This window comes from Dipodomys merriami, unplaced genomic scaffold (genome assembly GCF_024711535.1).
Source record: "Dipodomys merriami isolate MVZ:Mamm:240054 unplaced genomic scaffold, mDipMer1.0.p SCAF_14, whole genome shotgun sequence".
Lineage (NCBI taxonomy): Eukaryota > Metazoa > Chordata > Mammalia > Rodentia > Heteromyidae > Dipodomys > Dipodomys merriami.
Window position 1 is genome coordinate 36,187,509 of NW_027202715.1, and position 15,701 is coordinate 36,203,209.

Genomic DNA, 15,701 nt, shown 5'->3' on the forward strand with positions numbered 1-15,701 from the left:
TTTTATCTTATCTTGCCTTTCCCTTCCCTTCCCCTCCCCTCCCTTCCCCTCTTCTCCTCTTCTCTCCCTTCTCTTCTCTTCTTTTCTCTACTTTTTTTTTTTTTTTTGGTCCTGGGGCTTGAACTTAGGGGCTGGGTATTGTCCCTGAGCCTCTTTGTGCTCAAGGATAGCCGCATACAGCTTGAGCTACAGTGCTACTTTTGGCTTTTTCTGAGTAGTTTATTGGAGATAAGTCTCATGGACTTTTCTGCCCCAGCTGGCTTTGAACTGTGATCTTCAGATTCTCAGCCTCCTGAATAGCTAGGATTACAGGTGTGAACCACTGGTGCCTGGCTTTGGAAAATGTTTCACATGGCTACATCAATGGCAAAACATAATTTTCTTCTGTCTTTCAAGGAGGCAGGAGAGCAGTTAACTGGTCACCTCAGCATTAAGGGGCACATGATCCATTCTGTGAGTGGTTGAGAAGAATCAAGAATGATTGATTTGGCCGGGCGCTGGTGGCTCACGCCTGTAATCCTAGCTACTTAGGAGGCTGAGATCTGAGGATCTCGGTTCAAAGCCAGCCCGGGCAGGAAAGACTGTGAGACTCCTATCTCCAATAAACCACCAGAAAACCGGAAGTGGCGCTGTAGCTCAAGTGGTAGAGCGCTCGCCTTGAGCTGAAGAGCTGAGGGACAGCGCCCAGGCCCAGAGTTCAAGCCCCAGGACCGACAAAAAAAAAAAAAAAGAATGATTGATTTGGCACAAGGCCTGGGACTTAGTGGTAGAACACTTGTCTAATATGCATGAGATCTTAGGTTTGATACTAGCCCTGACCAGAAAAAACAAAACAAAACAAAACACCATTGTAATTTGGTCACTTCTAATGAGGAACATTTAAGAAAATTCTAAAGATGTATTAAAGCTGAAAGCCTTAGAAAACAACTTCCTTCCTTCCTTCCTTCCTTCCTTCCTTCCTTCCTTCCTTCCTTCCTTCCTTCCCTCTCTCCCTCCCTTCCTTCCTTTCTTCCTTCCCTCTCTCCCTCCCTTCCTTCCTTTCTTTGGGTGGGGGTGGGGGTGGGGCCTAACCTTTGCCTTTCTGATTCAGCTGGTACATGGTATAGAGCAGGTGAGGTTTCTCTTGGTGGATGCTTTTTCTGGCTCTAGTTGTCTCAGAAAGACAGGCCCGTACCTGTTTTCTTCCTCTGGAGGGCAGTATACATTAGGCTGAAAACTTACCTTCCAAAAATGAGAGAGATAGCTGCTTATAGTTGTGGAATTTTTTGGCATGTTTTATAAATGGTTGCTGCCAACAGTATAATAATAATAATAATAATAATAGCAAAATGGTTAAATTAAACCATGCTGTTATTATTATTGCTCTGGGCCATCTATTTGCTAAGCAAGCACTCTCTCTTGAGCCATATCTGTAGTGCTTTTGCCTGGGGGCTGCCTCAGAATGCAGTTCTCCTATCTCTGCCTCCCACTAAGCAGTTTGTTTTTTGAAATATGATTTTGATAACTTTTTTCATCTTTACCGGCCTTGAACCATGATTCTTTTTTTTTTGTCGGTTGTGGGGCTTGAACTCTGGGCCTGGGCGCTATCCTTCACTTCTTCAGCTCAAGGCTAGCATTCTACCACCTGAGCTACAGTGCCACTTCTGGTTTTCTGGTGATTTATTGGAGATAAGAGTTTCACAGACTTTCCTGCCCGGGCTGGCTTTGAACTGCGATCCTCAGATCTCAGCCTCCTGAGTAGCTAGGATTTACAGGTGTGAGCCACTGATGCCCGGCTGAACCATGATTCTTGCATCTGCTTCCTGGTAGCTGATTATCTCTCTGGGTGAGACACAGGCAGAGTTGGGGTGAGAAGGAAGAGCAGCAGCATCTTGTGGGAAGATGCAGAAGGACATTGCAGGGGTTTGGTCCAGCAGCTTTTGTGTATAGAGATGTTCCTCTTTTGTGCATTTTAGTTTATCTTCCAAGTCAATTGTCTTTTTCAATTTGGCTACTGTTCTCTTAACAAATGCAGTATAGGTCTGCCTCCTTGAGTTTATCAGTAAGAATCTTTATTTCTTTCTCATGTTTGTCTTCTTTTTGGGGGGGGGGCGGGTCCGGTCGTGGAGCCTGAACTCTGGGCCTGAGCACTGTCCCTCAGCTCTTCAGCTCAAGGCTAGCGCTCCACCACTTGAGCCCCAGTGCCACTTCTGGCTTTTTTCTTTTTGCTTATGTGGTGCTGAGGAATGGAACCCAGGGCCTCAGGCATGCAAGGCAAGCACTCTACCACTGAGCCAACTTCCCAGCCCCAAGAGAACTTTTCTTCAGCAGCACTCACACACTTCAAGTTCTGGTTCATCAGTCTGATCTTATCTGTCCCTTAGCATTGGGACTATGTCAACTTAGCTTATTCCTTGGTGGGTTCCAAGTCTCCTTCAGTAACCACTAACTTGTAAGCTACTTCTTCATACTTCTTATGTGCCTCTTCTACAATAGACTTAACTTCTTTAAGCTGGAATTCCTGGAATTCGTCTTTTCTTCCTCTTGTAGGACTGTTTTCCTCAACCTTCATACTTGTCACTTATCAACAGCTTTTCCACATCCCTCACCCTTTACAGGGCAGTGGCCAGGCTCTCTTGAGCATTGTCCAGCTCATCTTCAACCAACTGGATCCTATGGTTCAAAGAGGCCACTTGGCCACTTCAGCCTCAGACTGGTCTCAGTCTTGCTATTCCTCAGTTTCCTACTGGAGGTACTTGGCCCTCTCTCCTCTATATAATCTGCTGCTGCAGAACCTGGATCTTGTGCTTCACCACCTTGATAATTCTGGTGATCCTGATAGCTGGGATGACAGGTACATACCACCACACCTGTGTTTTATTGGTGAAAATGAGGTCTTGTGCACTTTTTGCTTGGGCTGGCCTGGAACTGGGAAGTTAGGATTATAGGTGTGAGCTATAGTGCTTAGCACTACAGTGCTTAGCCCCACCTAGTTTTTATATTCTTCCTTTCTGTTTTGAAGGGTTTAATGTTCATTTTTTAGTCTACTTATTAGTTGTATCTCTAGTTTTTTAGCAGCTGCTATATGGATTATAATATGAATGTTTGATTACTATCTTCCAATAATGGTATCATATTTCATGTTTTCTAGGAAACCATGGTACAGTTACATTTGTCCCTGCCTGTTGAACTCTTCTATCATATATTTTATTTGTAACATATGCTATAATGGAGAATTAAATCTGTGCTAACCACTTCTTTGATGTGATAGTATGTGAGTCAATACTGTGGTAGGAGAAATAATGTGAAATTATATGTTAAATAACTAAACATTATATATAACTCACAAATTACACAATATGTTTAAGATGCTGTGATAATATTTGATGTTATAGAATTAGATGAAGTTAAATAAGGAAATTTGTTAGTATAAGCTATGCATTTTCAGCCTGCAAATTTGTTTGTACTCTAGTAAATTAAAATAAATGTTAATTTTGCTCATTTTGATTATTACTATAATTATTCCCATTTTGTTTTCTTCAGTGCTAGAGAATCAGACCCAGGGCTTGGTATATCCCAGTCAAACACTCTGTCACTCAGCTCTGCCTCCAGCTTCTGTGGCTCCATTTTTATGGGATTGTTAGAGTATTTGTATTTATTTGTAAAATTAATGTGATAAGAACTTCTTTTAGAGTTTTCTTTTTAACTTCTCACAGGTATTATTCTGCCCTAAAAACTATGGAGCAATTAGAGAATGTGTACTTCCCTCGTGTTAGTCAGTATCGCTTCTGTCAGCTGATGATAGATAACCTCCCTAAACTCCGTGAAGATATTAAAGAAATCTCCATGTCTGACCTTAAAGATTTTTTGGAAAGCATTCGAAAACATTCTGACAAAATAGGTGAAACAGCAATGAAGCAGGTAAGAAGAAACAGCTTTAATTTTATATTATTTAGTAATCTAAAATATAAAATGTCCGAGGTTTACTCTGTTAGGTTACATTTTTTTTTCTTGTGCTTACTTAAATTCAGAGCCACATGTTTTCACTTGACTTTCCTTCTTGGAGCTGTTGCTGTACCACCTGAGCCAAAAACATGATTGGCATTCAGCCCCAAAACATGATTTCTAGTGCCTCGTTTTTTCCCTCTCAAGTATTATACACTAGAGTGGCTCTTATTTTCTTCTTTTGTTGTGCCAGAGTTTGAAGTCAGGGCCTCAGGTGGCTAGAGCTCTACCATTTGAGTTAGGCCTCCAGTCCAGCTTTTTGACTATTTTAGACATGGAATCTCTCACCCTTTTCTGCCCAGGCTAGCTTTGAACCAAAATCTTCTAGATCTCAGCTTTCTGAGTAGTTAGGATTATAGATGTGAGTGACTGATGCCCAGATTTATTTTATTTTTCTAGTTAAAGTAGTTTGTAAGAGACCATTGTTAAATCAAAGGAAATTAAAATTCAGTATTTTAACTGAACCTATTTTAAACCTTTTAAGAGATTATGAATCAAATAATCTCCAGTATATTTCTAATTGTATTAACATTTCAGAGTCATATACTATATAGTATATTGAGGTGTTATTGAGGTGAAAATTTTATATAACAAAGTTAACATTTATTTATTTATTTATTTTGGTGATACTAGGGTTGGAACTCAGGGCTTCGCACTTGCTAGGCCTGTGCTCTGCCATGTAAGCTACACTTTTAGATGTTTGCTCTGGTTATTTGATAGGCTCTCAATTTTGCTTTAGTGGCATGGACTTAACATTCGTGATCCTCCTATGTTTCCTGGTGTAGCTGGCATGACAAGCATGGTTCATCATGCTTAGGTTTTTTTCTGTTGAGATAGGGTCTTACGAAGTTTTTTTGACTGGGCTTGCCTGTAATCATGATCTTCCTGATCTCAGCCTCTTGCATAGGTGGACAGCAGTCATGTGTCATCATCTCCAGCAGTTGGTAGTGATTGTGGTTCATGAACTTTTTTCCCCAGGCTGACCTCAAACCCTAATATTTCTGATCTTCTGTTTTCTGAGTGGCTAGAATTTCAGACATGAGTCCCCAGGTTATTTTGGTTTTTCTTTTGAAGCTCAGCCTCAAATGATCATCCTATTACAGCTCATAGGTATTGGGGTTATAGGTGACTTACTACCATGCATGGTTGCAAAATTAACTAATGTGAACAATTAGTTGCAATTAGTATAAATATTATATAACCATTGTTTTTGCCTAGTTGCAAATAATTTTCATCATTTTAAAGGAAACCCCCTAGCCATTAAGCAGTTGCTCCCCTTCCCTCCTGCCTCACTTACAGATATAACTTATCTGTTATATCTATGGTATACTTATTCTGGATATTATGTATAAGTGGAACTATATGTGAACCTTTTGTGTGTGGCTATTCTTTGTTGTTTTGCTGTGTTTAATAGTTTGTTTACTTTGAAGATGTACTGATTTTGAAAATTCTTAACCAAGATAAATTTACTTTAATAAAATTAGCAACCTATGCAATAAGATACGAGTTGTTATGTATACTAATACTTTTTGAAATTGCTTTTTTTCAGTTGTAGTTAACTTGAAAGACTCAGTTTTCAAATTACATTTTCATTCATTCATCTATTTTGGGCAGTGCTAGAGCTTGAAATCAGTATCTTCCACTTGATTGATAAAAACAAAAAAATTTACTTCAAATGAACAAAAGCTATTTACCATCTCTGTTTTCTATGGAATCCAGACCTCATATCATTTTTCTTTATACTGTGATGATGGGAATATGGTTAAACTGTGGGTAACAGAGTAGAAATAGAAATAGTCAAATTGTAGGTCAGTGAGTTAGAATTTCAATATCACATTAGTAGCCTAGAAAAAGTATACTCTGTCAGGCACCTTTGGCTCAGGCCTGTAATTTTAGCTACTCAGGAGTCTGAGATCTGAGGATCGTGATTCAAAGCCAGCCCAGGCAGAAAAGTCTGTGAGACTCTTATCTCCAATAAACCACCAGAAAATCAGAAGTGGCGCTGTGGCTGCAGTGGTAGAGTGCCTGCCTTGAGCTAAAGAGCTGAGGGACTGCACCCAGGCCCCAGAGTTCAGGACCCATGACTGACAAAAAAGAAATAAAAGAAAAGAAAAAGTATAAGAGAATAAGATTCAAGACCATAATTAAAAAAGAAAAGACTCCTGAGGTTCTGGGTGCAGAAAACATGATTATTCTGAGAACTTTTGTTTTATAGATTAAAGCCCCACATTTTTAAAGGGAAATTTGCAGCCTTCACTATAAAAATTAGGAAGGAAAGAAAGTCTAAAATCAGTGATTTAAGTAGTTGTTTCAAAAAGTTAAGGAGACAGAAAATTAAACTGAAAGAAAAAAATAATAAAAATAGCAGAAATCTACATAAGTCAGAGTAAAATAAGCATATGAAAAAAGCTAAAAGTTGATTCTTGTCCTTTTTAAGTAAAATTGATAATCTGTGTAAGACTGAAAAGGAAGAGAAAAAGCACAAATCATGAATTAAAAAGGAGTCAGTTGCTACAGATTCTATACCTACATTAAAAATAAGAAAATATTAGCTGGGTACTGGTGGCATATACCTGTAATCCTAGCTTCTCAGGAGGCTGAGATCTGAGGATTGTGGTTTGAAACTAGCATCTGCAGCAAAGTCCATCAGGTTCTTATCTGCAATTCATACTCAGAAAAGCCTGGAAGTGGTACTATGGCTCAAGTGGTAGAGTGCTAGCCTTGAGCCAGAAAAGCTCAGGAACAATGCCCAGGCCCTGAGTTCAAGCCTCAAGACCAGCACATACACACAAAACCCCCACATTAGTATGAGTGCATTTTTTTATACACATTTGTGTACTGGTACATACCTGTAATCCTAGCACATAGGAACCTAAGGTTGGAGGATCTTGAGTTTGAGGCTAACCTCTGCTACATGGTGGGTGTCAGGCTATTTTGGGATCCTGTCTTATGAAACAAAACAAAAAGGAAAGTAGGTTAATATTAACTAGAACAAATTTTGAAATAATATGAAGTTTGTTATCTCTAAAATAGGCACAACAGCAGAAAACCTTCAGTGTTACTCTGCAGAAACAAATTAATGTGAAATTTGGAAAGAATATGTATATAAATCATGATAGAATTCCTGAAGAAACAAATGAAATTGTATTGAAACATGTGCTTGAAGAAGAGGATGAGAATGAAGAAGAGGTAATGAGATTTCTTCCTTTCTTTTGCTGTTACTGGATCAATTTTTCTTTGGGATTGTCATTGCATTTGTGTGATTCTTAGTCTCCCATTTGCAGATTGAGTTTATGTCAATCATATTGAAATGGATGATGAAATTATCCTTCCTTCCTTCCTTCCTTCTTTCCTTCCTTCCTTCCTTCCTTCCTTCCTTCCTTCCTTCCTTCCTTCCTTCCTTCCTCTCTCTCCCTTTCTTTCTTTCTTTCTTTCTTTCTTTCTTTCCTTCCTTCCTTCCTTCCTTCCTTCCTTTCTTTCTTTCTTTCTTTCTTTCTTTCTTTCTTTCTTTCTTTCTTTCTTTCTTTCTTTCTTTCTTTCTTTCTTTCTTTCCTTTCTTCCTTCCTTCCTTCCTTCCTTCCTTCCTTCCTTCCTTCCTTCCTTCCTTCCTTCCTTTCTTCCTTTCGTGCTGGTTGAGGAGCTTGAACTCAGGGCCTAGGTAGTACTGTCCCTGAGCTTTTCTTTTTTTCTGTTTTTTTTTCTCTCAAGCCTAGTGCTCTGCCACTTGAGCACAGCTCCACTTATAGCTTTTTGTTGATTAACTGGAGATGAGTTTCATGGGCTATCCTTCTTGGGCTGGCTTTGAACCACAACCCTCAGATTTCAGCCTTTTTTGGGGGGGGGATCCGGTCGTGGGACCTGAACTCTGAGCCTGGGCGCTGTCCCTCAGCTCTTCAGCTCAAGGCTAGCGCTCTACCACTTGAGCCACAGCACCACTTCCGGCTTTTTTCTTTTTGCTTATGTGGTGCTGAGGAATCGAACCCAGGGCCTCAGGCATGCAAGGCAAGCGCTCTACCACTGAGCCATCTTCCCAGCCCCAGATCTCAGCCTTTTTGATAGCTGTGATTTCCAGGCATGAGACACACTTTTAATTAACCTGTATGGTTATGTACTCATGCTGTCCTTTGTGGACAGGGGAAACAGTTAAGTGCCCATGTGTATATTTATACATTTACATAAGATACAGAAGATGAGACTACACAGGTGTACGTATGTATGTATGTATCTATATATATGTGTTTGTATGTGATACATACGTATATAAGAGATGTCTTATTATTGTCCTGATTATAGAGTAATCAATACCCAAGATAAATACAGAAAAATGAATACCTGAGATAAATACTTTCCTACTGTGGAATTAGTATGACTTGATTAGTTCCTTGAAGTAAGTATTTTTCAGATAACTTTTTTTGATTGGAGAAAGCAGAATTGGTATTTTAACCCAGGGCACTGCAGTTGCTAATCTGAAGCATTACCTCTGAGCCATAATTCCTGCTTTTTCTTTTGCCAGTCATGGTACCTGAACTCTGGGCCTGGGCGCTGTCCCTCAGCTCTTCAGCCCAAGGCTAGTGCTCTACCACTTGAGCCACAGCACCACTTCCAACATTTTCTTTTTTTTTTTTCCTGCTTATGTGGTGCTGAGGAATCGAACCCAGGGCCTCATGCATGCAAGGCAAGCATTCTACCACTGAGCCATCTTCCCAGCCCCCCCTGCTTTTTTTTTTACATTGATGATTTTTTAGATAGGGTCTCAACTCCTGCCTGGGCACATACTTGTTCCCTTGTCTTCCTCTTTTAGGCTTTCTATCATAACTGGGATGATAGGTACACCTGACTGAATAAAGCTATCTATTGTAAAGGGTTTCCTTGAACTTTCTTGCCTAGGCTTACCTTGAACCTGGATCCTCCAGTTTCAGCCTCAGTAGTTAGGACTGCAGGCATGAGCCACTGCTTTATTCTTTCTTAATATTCAGAGGATCTCTGTATTCTATTCTCTCTGGAAGTTCAATGGTAGATATATGTGTGTGTGTGTGTGTGTGTGTGTGTGTGTGTGTGTGTGTGTGTGTGTGTGTGTGTGTGTGTGTGTGTGTGTGTGTGTGTGTGTGTGTGTGTGTGTGTGTGTGTGTGTGTGTGTGTGTGTGTGTATACATGTATATATATATATATATATATATATATGCTATTCTTATTTCAATTTCCGCCAGTATATTTTGCTTATCTTTTTTAGCAAAGTAATAATGAAGTATCTACTTATCTATAACAATTTCTGGTAACCTGTCAAGCAGAGTAAAGTCTACTTTATAATCTAAGTAATGATAGTAAGCATAAAGAATAAACTGCTGAAAATGAGAAAATTAAATAAAATGGGTGCTCTGTTTATATTGTACACTTTCTATGGGAAAATTAAGTAAATGTTATACAAGGGTCATGAATTCCCATTGTCTACTTTATCTTATTTTAATATATTTAATATATTAATATGTTTAATATATTAATTTATGTATTTAATATTTATATAGATTCCTATTATATATTTACTTAATATTTTATATATATTTGCATCACTTTATTTTTTTAGGTCTTAACTGTTCAGGATCTTGTTGATTTTTCCCCTGTTTATCGATGTTTACACATTTACTCTGTTTTGGTAAGTAAAATTTGATGATTCTTGTCTTGTTTAGTCCTCTGTGCTTGTGATTTTTTTTTATAAGTTTAAAAAGTAAAATAAAAGGAGTCTGGTAGACTGTATAATGTAAATTTGTGTAAGTATACTCTAAAATGTTTGTACAGTGACAAATTTGATGCATTTCTCAGAGTAGATCTCCATGATTAAGCGATACATGACTATATTACCAGTTCTCCATTGTCTTTTTACTGATGTTGTAATCCAGTTATCAATATTTATTTCTGTGTGTGTACTCCACATCAAATGGTTCTTATTTTTGCTTAACCCATCACTAATTTCTGTATAAAGATATAATTCAGTAAGGATGGAAGACAACAGATTAAAGACACCCTGTATTTTGTTCTGTCTCAACAAATCTGAAACAAAAATGTGCACATTGCAAAACTGAACACAAATACAAAGAATAGATAAGATGACTCTTCCCAAAGCTCAGTAACCAAATCTCAAGATCCAGAAATGGTTGAAATGACAAAGAAAACATTCAAAAATGTAGTTTTAAAATTACCTAAAAGTGGATTGCAATGGATGAATGAAATAATTCAGCACCTAGGTGAGAAAGTCAGTAAAATGGATTAGAAATTTAACAGGGAAATTGAAATTCTTTTTTTTTTGGTCCTGTTGTGGGGCTTGAACTCTGGGCCTGGGCACTGTCCCTCAGCTCTTCAGCTCAAGGCTGGCGCTCTACCACTTGAGCCACAGCACCACTTCCGGCTTTTTTCTTTTTGCTTATGTGGTGCTGAGGAATTGAACCCATGGCCTCATGCATGCAAGGCAAGCGCTCTACCACTGAGCACCTTCCCAGCACTGAAATTCTTTTTTTATATAAAAGAAATAAAAATAGAAATATTAGAAATGAAAAACTAAATAAGTCAAATAAAAAACACAGTGGAAGGTATTACCAGTGGTTTAGATCAAGCAGATTAAAGAATGTCAGAGATTGAAGACAAGGTCAATTATCTAACATATTTAGATAGCAATAAAGAAAAAAGTAAGATCACTAATTTCCAGAACTCTATGGCAGGATTAAGGGACAAAACCTAATAATCTATGGAGTAGAAAAAGGAGCTAAGATGCTGGAGGGGTTGTGGACAGAAGGGAACCTTACTGCATTGTTGGTGGGAGTGTAAACTTGTTCAACCACTTTGGAAAGTAGTATGGAGGTTCCTCAAAAGACTCCACGTAGAGCTCCCCTAGGACCCAGCAATTCCACTTTTAGGTATTTACCCAAATGTTCACAAACAAGACCACACTAAAGCTACCAGCATGACTATGTTTATTGCAGCATTATTTACTATAGCTAAGATATGGAACCAACCCAGATGCCCCTCAGTAGATGAATGGATTAAGAAAATGTGGTATATATACACAATGAAATTCTATGCCTCCATCAGAAAGAATGACATTGCCCCATTTGTTAGGAAATGGAAAGGCGTGGAAAAAATGATCTTAAGTGAAGTAAGCCAGGCCCAAAGAAACATAAGTCCCATGGTTTCCCTTATTTGCAATATCTAGTATATGTCTGAGTCAAGCAGAAAAGTTCAGATAAGTTGGTGTTAGGGAAATGAACCCTAAGATATGTATTCAAATGTTTTTTTTTTTCTTTCATGCGATTGTTTCTAACACATTTATAAGATTATTTCTTTGTTGCTTTGTATGTCCCTCCCCCTCCGTATAACCCCTGCTTTCACTGTTTTTGATGTCAGTATAATTTGTGGAGGGGAAGGGGAAAAACAAATTGTTTAAATAGGGATACAGGTGGACCCATTGCAACAATGAGATGTACAAGTCGTTATGTCAAAAACGAACTTTACAACTTTGGTTGGGGGTGGCGGGGAGAATTGGTTTGTTTGTTTGTTTTTTTTGGGTCCATCGTGGGGCCTGAACTCTGGGCCTGGGCGCTGTCCCTCAGCTCTTCAGCTCAAGGCTAGCGCTCTACCACTTGAGCCACAGCGCCACTCCGGCTTTTTTCTTTTTGCTTATGTGGTGCTGAGGAATCGAACCCAGAGCCTCAGGCATGCAAGGCAATCGCTCTACCACTTAGCCATCTTCCCAGCCCCTGGCGGGGAGAATTGGGTGGAGGGGGGAGGATGGAAAGGGATGGGAAGGGGAAACAAAGGAGGAGGCTACAATGCTTGATAAGAAATGTACTCATTATCTTGCCCATGTAATTGTAACCCCTCTGTACAGTATTTTCACAATTAAAAAAAAAGAAAAATGAGCTAAGATACAAAGATATAGAAAGTTTTTCAGTGAAATTAAAGCAGAAAACCTTCCAAATCTGAGGGCATCTAAAAACAATTGATATTTGAACCTTCAAATAAATATGATCAGAAAAAAACCTTTCCACATTATATAATAGTTTAAATGAGAAGGGTACAAAATAAAGGAAAAATATTGGAACTGCAAAGGCAAACTCATTCCCAGCCCAATACTCGTTTTTGATACAAATTTAGTATTTGGTTCACTCAAAATCAGGATGTATGTTACACTTAAGCTGTTTGGATCAGTTAAGTACTGATTATTTTTTTCCAAATAAATTTTTTATTACCTTTAAGTAGTTGTACAAAGAAGTTCCTTTTCTACAAAACAGTATATTAGTACAAAGTGTCTGACAACATTGTCACCCATCTCTCTTAACCCATCCCATCTCTAACTTTTTTTCTTTAATTGAGATTAGGTGATTACATAAATTTCACATATTTCACTGTAAGTACTGATTATAATCATTTGTCCCAAATAAAGAAAATATTTTAACACCTACGGCCTTAATCTCGCTAATAAACATTGCAACATTTCATTAGAAAATACAACATTGAGGGGCTGGGAATGTGGCTTAGTGGTAGAATGCTTGCCTAGTATTCATGAAGCCCTGGGTTCGATTCCTCAGTTCTGCATAAACAGAAAAAGCCAGAAGTGGCACTGTGGCTCAAGTGGTAGAGTGCTAGCCTTGAGCAAAAGAAGCCCAGGCCCTGAGTTCAAGCCCCAGGACAGGCAAAAAAATAAGTAAATAAAAATAAATAAATAAAATACAACATTGGATACAAACAAATTAAGTTAGAAAAGAATATGTATAGGTAGTCATTCTTGGCAGGAAAATAACAACATGTTATTAGCAGTGTAGATGGGTATAGTTACATTTTTAAAAATTATACTGTTGGCTTTATTTTAGGGTGATGAAGAAACATTTGAAAATTATTACCGAAAGCAAAGAAAGAAACAAGCAAGACTAGTATTGCAACCGCAGTCAAATATGGTAAATATATGTGAATTTTTAATTATGTTGCTGCACTTTATTCTTTTACCTTGGTTTAATTTCTTCAGAGCATGTATTCATTTAACTACAAATATTTATTGAACACTTACCATTTTTAATAGTTGGGTTAGATGTCAAGGGTACAACACAGAACTGTTAAGTCCCTTTTCTAATAAGCTAATGTTTCATTAAGGAAGATGTTGAAAAAAAATAGATAAGGAGCCGGGTGCTGGTGGCTCACACCTGTAATCCTAGCTACTCAGGAGGCTGAGATCTGAGGATCATGGTTCAAAGCCAGCCTGGGCAGGAAAAGTCCATAAGACTTTTATCTCCAATAAACTACTCTGCAAACCAGAAGTGGCTCTGTGCCTCAAGTGGTAGAACGCTAGCCTTAAGCTGAAGAGCTAAGTGACAGCGTACAGACAGTGTACAGACAGCGTCCATGACCGACAAAAAAAATAATAATAATAGATAAGGGCTGGGAATGTGGCTTAGTGGTAGAATGCTTGCCTAGCATGTATGAAGCCCTGTGTTTGATTCCTCAGCACCACATAAACAGAAAAGGCTGGAAGTGGTGCTGTGGCTCAAGTGGTAGAGTGATAGCCTTGAGCAAAAGAAGCTCAAGGACAGTGCACAGGCCTTGTGTTCAAGTGTTTTATGTGTTGGCCTGAGAGGGATGCTATAGGACCTCTCAGAACACTCCAAGATCCTGCCTGTGAATTTCTCAACCATATATTAGTTTTAAGAGTGGTTCACACTTACAATACTAGCTACTCAGTAGGCTAAGATCTGAAGATGGAAGTTCAAAGCTAGTCTAAGCATAAAAGTCCATGAAATTCTTATCTCCAGTTAACAACCAAAAAGCTAGAAGTGGTGCTGTTGTAGCTCAAGAGGTACAGCATCAGCCTTGATTGAAAGAGCTAAGGGACAATGCCTAGGTCCTTAGTTCAAGCCTTACTACAAGCACAGAAACATTAAAAAAAAACAACCAAAAGTACCAAGGGAGAGAAAATATATTATTTTAAAATAAACATTTCAATGAAATATCTTGAGTACTGAATGAAAATAACTATCAACGTAGGATTCAGTATCTGATGAAAGAAGGGAAAACATGTTTTTAGATAAAGGAATGGAGTTTGCTATCAAAATACCATTACTTAAGTAATACTGAAAGGAAAGGCTAAAATGAAAGGATACTGAATGGAAGATGGAAGATAGGAGATGCAAGAAGTAACAAATAGTAAAGAAAGTATAAATATGTAGGTAAATCTGTATTAACTGTAGGACATTTATTAATATATCTTTAAGATAGAATTAAAAAGCAATGATAACATTAACATTGGAATGAGATGGAAATGAATAAATATTAACCGTTCTATAGTATCTGAATTGTCCGGAACAACAGTAAAAGCATTGACTAATGTTAGAGTTTAATTACTTAAGGATACTTAATGTAGCTTTTAAAGTAATAGTAAAAGGATAGATACCAAGAATAAACTTTTATGTGTTAGAGGAAAAAGTCCTAGAGTGGTGAAAATAAAATTTGCATCATGGAGTTGATAAAAAAAATGATCATTCCGAACCTATAGGTATTTGATAATGTTGATTTAAAATACTTAAGATAAATTACTATAAATACAAAGAAAAATGAAAAAATATACAAGTACTATGGATTTTTAAAAATACCTTAATATCTGGTAAACCAAGTAGAATGCCAGTAGTAATATAAAATATGTTTGATGAACTTGATCAAGTGAGATATAGAGAATCCTGATGGACCAGTTGTTGAAAAATACTTTTTTCAAGAATGCATACAATTTTAGGAATTTTTATTACATAGTAGGTTAAATGTAGTTAGTATTGGGAAATATCAAACATTTTGTACTTTATAGACTACTTTTGTGATAAATACTACTTAGTATTATTGATTTTTTTATGTATTGGGGATTGAACTAAGGTCTTCCTATTTGCTAGGCAATTGCTTTTCAGTTAAGCCATTTTCCAACCCCTTTTTGCTTTAGTTATTTTTTTTTTGAATAGGGGTCTCTTGTTTATGCCCTGGCTGGCCTCAGTCATGATCCTCCTATTTTCATTTCTCAGGTAGCTAGAATGATAGGTTCATACTCCACACCCAGCTATTACTGAGAAGAGAATCTTGCTAACTTTTTGCCTGAGCTGGCCTCAAACTATGATCCTTCAGTCTCCACCTCCCAAGTAGCTAGGATCACAGGCTTGACAAGCCTTTGTGTCCATCATGATCATGAAAAAGAAACAACAACACTTTTCCTTTCAAAACTGAAACTCAAATGTTTGAAAATTTGATCACATTTTTGAAACATGTAAAATATACCATTTGAACTTATTGAAATATCAAGTATTTCATATGAATGATTCATCTTTTGTCAAAATTATAAATACACAATGGTAGGTCATTTTAAGGAGCTTGACTTTTATTATGAATAATATGAAAGGACATGAAAGGTTTTTGACAGAAGATAGAAAGTTCAGATTACCATTTGAAAGTTATCATTTTGACATGAATTATAGTTGTAGGTATAAGCCTGGAAGCTAGGGGAGATGAGGTAGAATAGTGATGTAAGGTAGAATAGAATTGCCCAAGTGAAAAATGATGGTAGCTTCAGCTAGTCTGCTGAGAAGGAAGTTCTGAAATCTGATTTACTTTTAGGCTTGTTCATTGTCTATTTCAATTAAAATATACATTTTATCAGAGCAAGGGTATTCCTGTTACCTAAAAATGTGTGCAGCATGTACTAG

At 37.7% G+C, this 15,701-nt stretch overlaps 1 protein-coding gene and 1 pseudogene across 6 annotated transcripts in view; one reads left to right on the forward strand and one right to left on the reverse strand.

Moving 5' to 3' along the window:
• The window catches only part of Exoc6 (exocyst complex component 6), a 127,557-nt gene that overhangs the window by 39,378 nt on the left and 72,478 nt on the right, over nt 1-15,701 (forward strand). For all 6 annotated transcript variants that reach the window (XM_070021213.1, XM_070021212.1, XM_070021209.1 and 3 more), the window contains exons 6-9: nt 3,696-3,900; nt 7,018-7,173; nt 9,566-9,634; nt 12,843-12,926. In XM_070021213.1, coding sequence (XP_069877314.1) covers nt 3,696-3,900; nt 7,018-7,173; nt 9,566-9,634; nt 12,843-12,926 — 514 coding nt within the window. The remainder of the gene's footprint in view (nt 1-3,695; nt 3,901-7,017; nt 7,174-9,565; nt 9,635-12,842; nt 12,927-15,701) is intronic.
• On the reverse strand, nt 1,749-3,606 carry LOC138825823 (tropomyosin alpha-3 chain-like; annotated as a pseudogene).